Source organism: Mus pahari, chromosome 13, assembly GCF_900095145.1.
Source record: "Mus pahari chromosome 13, PAHARI_EIJ_v1.1, whole genome shotgun sequence".
Classification (NCBI taxonomy): domain Eukaryota; kingdom Metazoa; phylum Chordata; class Mammalia; order Rodentia; family Muridae; genus Mus; species Mus pahari.
Genome location: NC_034602.1, coordinates 81,181,469 through 81,189,885, shown reverse-complemented (window position 1 = coordinate 81,189,885; position 8,417 = coordinate 81,181,469). Strand labels below are relative to the sequence as shown.

General features: G+C 43.8%; 1 protein-coding gene across 1 annotated transcript in view; it reads left to right on the top strand.

Moving 5' to 3' along the window:
* The window catches only part of Ccdc158 (coiled-coil domain containing 158), a 53,745-nt gene that overhangs the window by 35,329 nt on the left and 9,999 nt on the right, over positions 1-8,417 (top strand). Inside the window, exons 16-18 of the mRNA XM_021210336.1 lie at positions 423-571; positions 3,047-3,106; positions 5,473-5,532. Coding sequence (XP_021065995.1) covers positions 423-571; positions 3,047-3,106; positions 5,473-5,532 — 269 coding nt within the window. The remainder of the gene's footprint in view (positions 1-422; positions 572-3,046; positions 3,107-5,472; positions 5,533-8,417) is intronic.

The window sequence follows — 8,417 nt, the reverse complement described above, 5'->3', positions numbered from 1 at the left end:
CCTCGAACTCAGAAATCCACCTGCCTCTGCCTCCTGAGTGCTAGGATTAAAGGTGTGCGCCACCATGCCCAGCTATGCAGAACTTTTTATACTTTCAAAACACAAGAAAAATATGGACAATATAGATTCAGACTTTTTCTGAAGATGTACAAATTCCAGCTCTAACTCTTAAAAAAGAAAGACTTGCTCTATACATCAGTTCCAGTAATCAAACTTTTACTTTTAAAAGTTCTGTCTTTAAAATGGCAGCAGGGTCATTAGAACCACTGCAAATACTATTGAAATAAAAGCTGGGTGCTAGCCAAATGACTAGTAGTTGGAATGGACCTGCACGCTGCAATTAAACCATCATTTTTCTGATTTTCCATAATGTCTGTCTATAAAAGAATATAATGTACAGATGTGTGTGTTGCTTTACTCAGCACTCTATAAAAACCAACACACCAAAGGAGGACCCAACGAGGGACCTGAAGCAGCTCCTGCAGGAGTTGAGAACTGTGATCAATGAGGAGCCGGCCATGCCCCTGAGCAAGACTGAGGAGGATGCGAGGACTCCGTCTCTTGGAGCATTGTAGGTGACTCTGTAAGACTGCATGTTCACGATGGCAAAGCTCCTCCCAAGAGTGTGCCACCATTAAGTGGTCCACATGCTCCTTTGGAAGGTCAAGGATTAAACAACTTTGAACCAGCGTGAAGGTGGAGAGATTAGGCAAAATCAAAAAGGCCACCCCCCCAAGAGCCAAAGAGTGCTCATTCAGTCCAGAAAGTGGCCAGTGCACAGTGTTAGTCAGTGTTCATTGGTAGTAACTTAAGATTCCCAAGAGAGTTCACATCTGTAACCTTACTTGAGTATCACACAGTGTGAGTAGTTGCTTTTGCTCATAGGTTTTTACTACTGCAGTATAAGATCAGGTATACTGTGCTCCCAGCTCCACCCAGAGTCCCTCAGATCAGTGGATGAAAGACACACACACACACACACACACGCACACACATTTGCTTAATTTTCATCCTGCCTTATTGGCTCAGTTGCTGGGTGCTTCTAACCTCCCGTGGCTAGCATGCCACTTCTAACCTTCCCCAACTCTGTCTGCCCTCAGCTTAGTTGTTTCTAATCTTCCGCCTGGGGAAATGGCCTATGGCTGCTCCACCTGAGATCTCACATAGTTGGTCACCTTTTGTCCCTCTGAGGCATGGTGGAAAAAAAACATGACAGTACAAGGTGGGACAGCATTTATTTGTCCCATCTTGCAAGCAAAAGAAACAAATCCCAAAGGGTTGATTTGTGTGCAACATGCAGTCTATTGCAAAGCTGGAACTATGTAGCACTGGGAACTAGGAACATTCAAGGCATAAGCTAATAGGAAAAGCCCAGGTCTCTGGCTTTTCTGGACTATGCCTTATATCAAATTAATAAGCCTCCTCCAGGGCTGGTGAGATGGCTCAGCCAGTAAGAGCACTGACTGCTCTTTTGAAGGTCCTGAGTTCAAATCGCAGCAACCACATGGTGGCTTACAACCACCTGTAATGCGATCTGATGCCCCCTTCTGGTGCGTCTGAAGACAGCTACAGGGTACTTATGTATAATAATAATTAAATCTGTTAAAAACAAGTCTCATCCAAAACAGATTGAGTCAGCTCCCCAGCCCCTCCCGCCCACATCTATAGAGATCAGTGAGCCCCCTATGTGCTTTCCAAGTGCTCTTGGATAGTCATTCAGATAAACTCGTATTAAACATTTAACGTGGTAGCCATGTTACTATTAATCTTATTTTTGTAATATTAATGTGATTTATAAGGCATATAATACATGAAAGTAAAATTTTCTGAATACCTCTGTAACTCATTTCCAGTTCCTTAAGACGTTCTGAGAATGTATATTTAATCTAAATGCTGACACTAGCTGGACTGTTATTACTAAATGCTAGTAATAACAGTAAAGCATCAGTTATATATCATGACACTGCATTACCTCTGGCACATAATGTCAGAAATGTTCTGTTGGCTAGTCCAGCAAAGAATCCTTTGACTTGCAAAACACTTCCTTTTCTGTGTGTGAGGGGGAATGAGGCAGGGTCACTGTGTAGCCCTGGCTGAGCTGGAATTCACTGTGTAAACCTGGCCACCCTCAAACTCAGTTACCTGCCTGCCTCTGCCTCCTGAGTGCTAGGATTAAAGGGTGTACTACCACATACTGTTTTGGTTTTTTTTTTTGTTGTTGTTGTTGTTTTTTTTTTGTTAAAAAAAAAAAAGTCTTACCTCCGGCTGGCTTTGAATGTTTGATCCTCCTGCCTCAACATCCAGAGGGTTAGGATTACAAGCATGCATGTGCTACCATACCACGCTGATCACTCTCACTTTTCTTGTAAATCTAACAGGCCCTCTGTGCATGGGCAGTGTTGTAAGGTGAATTGACACATGAGTAAATATCAGCATAGACTGACATTTCTCTTATGAATCCAAGCGAGTGTCACAAGTCTGGTCCTGAGCTCTAATGATGTGGAGGGTTACCATAGCTTCCCCAGTCAGTTTCCATTACTGCTGTCCCCAGTGACCTTGAACTTGGGACTTCATCAAACAAATGTATCTGGTGATAATTCCAGTGAATTTTCTGTAATCCCCCAAATGGCCCTGTCACTAAAGTCTGACTTCTCCCTAATGCTGAAGAAGTGCTGAGAATGCCTGCAAGAAAGCCTGTGTAGTGGTGCACGCCTGGAATCCTCACACTTGTGGAGCAGAGGCAGGAGGATGGTTGTCAGCCTGGTTTACATTGTGAGTTCCAGGCCAGCCAGTATGCTATACAGCTCCAACCTGTTAAAACAACAAAAAAACTACACACCAAAACAAACTCATGGGAGAAAGCGTTGTCCGAGTTGAAATCCAGAGCTAACTGGCTCTTGGTAGATTTGCTTGGATGCCTAAGATACAGTGATGGGTAGGCAGCCTAAAGAAAAGTTAAGCTTCAGTGAGTGGTTGATTGCTTCTAAAAGAGGAATCCTGAAATGCACATGCGCTTAACCCAGTTAACTGAGTTTTGTCTCCACAGAGAAGATAGAGTAAGAGACTGCATCACTGAATCAAGCCTGAGAGCAGAGCTCTGCCACAGGTAAGGATATCAGACTCTCAGGCTGAGCCACTGTGCAGGAATGTGGTTTTCATGGAACTTGATGTGCGTATTGGCTTCAGAGAAGGAAAGCTGTTAAAGAGCTTAACTCTGAAAGGGACTTCAAGGTTCTAGAAGTGAACTGAAAGCATTTCCTTTTCTTCTTTGCCTATTTTAAATCTTGCTGATTGTGAGCCTCAGCCCTCTGTCATTATAGCACACTGCCTGAGGGAACTTAACAAGAACAAAAGTTGATGTTCCCCACATCCCTGAGGTTCCAGCCCACGGTCTGGCACACCCACTGCTTTGGGACCCTGCTGAAGGTGTCAGATGGCAGTGGTAAAGCTGTGCAAGACTCTGAGGCAGGCTGCTCACCTCACTGCTGAGAAGCAAGAGAGAAAAGTCCCCTTGGATATCACTCATGGTGATACAAGGCCCCACCTCCTGAAGGGCCCACTGCCTTCCAGTGGTTCCAAGCTGGGGACCAAGCCTTCATTTAACTCAGGGGCCTTAGGATAAACGCTCTGATCTGTAGCCATATGAGCCATGGGTGTGGTGTGCTACACCAGAGGACTCTCTCTATTTACATGTATCTACAGTGTCTACTGTAACTTTGAAAGATGATTCAGAAGGAAGTTACAGCAGCATCAATGTAAGATTGTAAGACTTGTGCTAAAGATGACCCTATGTTCATCAACTGAATAGCTGAATTCTAAATGAAATCGTTAAAATGAAGAAAACTTACAACATTCTACAAAAGTCTAAAAAGGATAATTTCTGAGAGCAATGTGAGCAAAAGAAAGAAAAAAAGTCTAATAGATCATTATTCAGAGAGGATACAAATCTCCTTTTAAAACCCTGTCTCATCACTGCCTGTTGCAGTGAACACTGATCTCCCAGGCTGGCATTGAAACCTGACTTCTAGCAACTAGCCTGTGCTGGCTAGTTTAAGTCAACCTAATACAAGCTAGAGTTGCTTGAGAAAAGGAAACTACCGTTGAGAAATGCAAGCCTAGGTGGTATTCTCAGGATGAATGATTGATGTGGGAGCTGAGCCCACAGGCAGTGGCACCATTGCTAGGCAAGTGGTCCTGAGTTGTTTAAGAAAGCAGGCCGAGCAAGCCATAAGGAGCGAGCCATTAAGCAGGATTTATCTATCAGAAATCTGCTTCAGTTCCTGTCTCTAGGTTTCTACCTTGAGTTCACTGACTTTCCTCAGTGATGAACTGTGATGTGAAAGTATCAGCAAAATAAACTCTTTCCTTCAGATTGCTTTTGCTCGTGGTGTTTCCTCACAGCAACTATAACCCTAAGTCACACCCTGTACTGATGACTGTGCTCTAACCTAACTAGATTGTTCCACCATTACCAGCACCCCTTTTTTAAAATCACGAGGCAGGATCTTATGTACAGCCAGGAATGGGTGATCTTGAATAACTCCCGATCCTCTTGCCTCCACTGTCTGATTACAACAGACCATGCTGCCAGTTTACATGGTGTTTGTGATTAAAGCCAGAGCTTTGTACATGACAGGCAAGCATATACTAGCTGTCTTTAGTCCCCAAGTGCCACAAGACAGTCTGCAGAAGTCCAGTCTTTCCGTGGCGCTCCAGGGATCAAATTCATGTTATCAGACTTGGCATCGAGCCGTTTACAGAAAGGCATCCCACAGCTGTCTTCCTTTTGCCTTAGCATCCTCTCACAGAAAAGCCAGAGCTTTAACCGCATTCTTTTCTGTCTATATCTGCCCAAAATTAGTGCTCAAATGAAAATGTGTTTTATCCTAAAGCTGACACTTGATGACATATCTAGCTATCAATATAAAAATAAATTGTCCTTATGGTGTAGCTTGTTTTTACACACAGCCCTGGGTTCAATTCCCAGCACCCTCCTCCACTAAAGAATAAACTATTTCTCTTACAGATCTTTATTATATCAATAAGAAAATAACAACCTATCTTCTTTGTAGTTTTTGTGTTGTTTTCTTTTTCTTTTTCTTTTTTATTAAGATTTATTTATTATTATATGTAAGTACACTGTAGCTGTCTTCAGACACTCCAGAAGAGGGCATCAGATCTCACTACAGGTGATTGTGAGCCACCATGTGGTTGCTGGGATTTGAACTCAGGACCTTTGGAAGAGCAGTCAGTGCTCTTCCCCACTGAGCCATCTCACCAGCCCTGTTTTGTTTTTCAAAACAGGGTCTCACTATGTAGCCCTGGCTGACCAACAACTCACTATGTAGGCCAAGCTGGCCTGGAACACCCAGAGATTGGCTTGCCTCTGTCTTCTGAGTGCTGGGATGCCTGGCCACTGTGCCCAGCTTTCTAATATTGTATCTTTAATTCCTGTTCTTCTCTTACCAACAGGAGCAACAACTCCTTGAGGGAGTCCACTGAAGGCAGCAAGTCCAGTGAGACTCTGAGCAGGTAAGAAATGGTTTCACTGCCTGCCCCTGCTTATAAAATGTCCTTTCTGTTCAGTTCTCTGCCTTAAAGCCATGAACTCTGTAATGTACCACATGTGCTGTCCTAGGCCCTTAGAATATATAAGCAGACAGATTTCAGTCCTGACTCTTCAGTTGTATAAAATTATAATGTGTGTTTATAGAATAACTTATACAGAATACTTACTTTAATCTTTTTTGTTTTCACGACCCATAAAAATACAAACCATCTTTATATCTTTCTTAAGAGTATGAGAATTTTTTTTGTGGGACTCCTAACAGTGGGTGATGTGTTTATAAAAAGATAAAGAGGTTTAAGAATATGTTCTATGGGGGTGTGGTGAGGTATGGGGGACAGGGGGTTCCATGCAAGGCATCCCTTCCCTCTGAGGGACCAGCCACAGAATAGTTTATTCAGGGCATGCGGAGGGGAGTTAAGTAGGTAGTAGAGGCAGAGAGAGGGGCAGAGAGAGGGAGTAGAGAAGTAAAGGCCAGCCGTGACCACGTGGAGAGAGGGGGGAAAGGAATGTGGAGAGAGGAGTAGCAAGAGGCAAGAGAGCAAGAGAAGTAGGGGCGGGCACGCGGCCCCTTTTATAGTGGGTCCCTACCTGGCTGTTGCCAGGCAACTGTGGGGAGGAGCATACCTGGCTATTGCCAGGTAACTTTAGGGTGGACTTTAGACAAAATGCTAACAGTGGTAGTGGGGGTATCTTTGACTCATTAACCTGTTCTTGGGACTTTTTTTCTCCTACTGGGTTGCCTCACCCAGCCCTAATATTAGAGCTTGTTGTGCCATGTTCATTTGATATCCCTGGGAGGCCTGCTATCTTTTCTGAAGGGAAATGGAGGAGGAGTGGATCTAGGGGAGAGTGGAGACTGGGGTGGAGGGAGGGAAACTGTGCTTGGGATGTATTGTATGAATAAAAAAAGGAATATGAAAATGATTGCATAGTGGGAGCTGCTTACGTTTTAGTTATTGTGCTGGCTGGTTTTGCCAACCTGACACAAGCTAGAGTTGTCAGAGAGGATAGAGCCTCAACTGAGAAAACGACTCCATAAGATCCCGCTAGACAAGCCTGTGGGGCACGCGGTAATTAGGGATTGATGGGGAAAGGCCCAGCCTATTGTGGGTGGTGTCAATCCTGGGCTGGTGGTCCTGGGTTCTATAAGAAAGCTGGCTGAGCAAGCCCTGGGAGGCAAGCCAGGAAGCAGCCCCTCTTCATGGCCTCTGCATCAGCTCCTACTCCAGGCCTCTGCCTTGTTTGAGTTCCTGTCCTGACTTCCTTTGGTGATGAACTGTGGTGTAGAAGGGTAAGCTGAATAAAGCCTTTCCTCCCCAGGTTGCTTTGGTCATGGTGTTTCATGGCAGCAATAATAACTCTGACTAAGTTAAGAATGAGCTTTTTCATCCCCATGTGCTCAGCACTTGTGCACAATGCATACTCAGTGAATACATTTTAGTGAATGAGTCAAGGCGGTATTTTAAATACTGTTTCTGCATCTTGATCGCAATACAATAAATTGAATCTTTCTAACTCTGTCTTTCTTTTCATCTAATCAGAAATTATTGATTTTCTATTTTCTTGGATATATAGTACTATACTGTAGCTATGAATAATAACTATATTATAATTCTATCTCTCCTCTTTTCTAGTTGCTTTAGAGTTACCTCATTTTATTTATCTAATGTATGTGGTAGCTATTATCTTCTTTTTAGGCTAGAAATGAAGAAAATCAGACTTCATAAGCAACTTGCCAAGGGCATTCAGCTTGTAATCTCTGAATTTGAGCCTTAGTGGCTTCAAAGCACATGTTTGTAGCCACTGCTGTGTACTGCCTCTGGGGACTTACACTGAGCTAGCTGGGAGGAGGCCAGCCACCGGCGTAGGGCAGAGTTCCTCCCTAGGTAGCAAAAGCTCCACTGTAGAGTTTCTTTGTGATCAGAAAAATCTGTTTCTTTCAGTAATGAAATTACCAATACTTATTTTATTATTTTTAAAATGCCACTGAGGGCTGGAGAGATGGCTCAGCAGTTAAGAGCACGACAGCTCTTCCAAAGATTGTGAGTTCAAATCCCAGCAACCACATGGTGGCTCACAACCATCTGTAATGAGATCTGATGTCCTCTTCTGGAGTGTCTAAAGATAGCTATAGTGAGCGAGCAGGACTGGAGTGAGAGGAAAGAAGTCTGAAGACAGCTAGAGTGTACTTACATATAATAAATAAATAAGTCTTTAAAAAGAAAATCACAGCTGGGCATGGTGGCACACACCTTTAATCCCAGCACTCGGGAGGCAGAGGCAGGCGGATTTCTGAGTTTGAGGCCAGCCTGGTCTACAAAGTGAGTTCCAGGACAGCCAGGGCTACACAGAGAAACCCTGTCTCGAAAAACCTAAATAAATAAATAAATAAATAAATAAATAAATAAATAAATATGAAAATAAAAATAAAGTCACTGAAAAGACGGTATTTTACAACTGAATGACTAGCGTAGCCGAAGTCACCTGGATTCTTACATCTGCATTTGCATGAAATGAATGTGATAGCCAGCTGTCAGTAGAGCTTCCGAGGACTCCACTGTACACTTTTCTGAGATGGAGACTTTTTCCTTTAAAAATCTTCATGTTTATTGTGATGTGTGTGTGTGTGTGTGTGTGTGTGTGTGTGTGTGTGTGTATGTGTGCACGTGCGCGCGCACGTACCAGAGCACGTGTGTGGAGGTCAGAGGAACAAGCTGTGGAAGCCAGTTCCCTCCCTGCACTGTCTGTGGGAGCCAGCTCTCTCCCTGTATGCACTGTCTGTGGGAGCCAGTTCTCTCCCTGCACTGTCTGTGGGAGCCAGTTCTCTCCCTGTATGCACTGTCTGTGG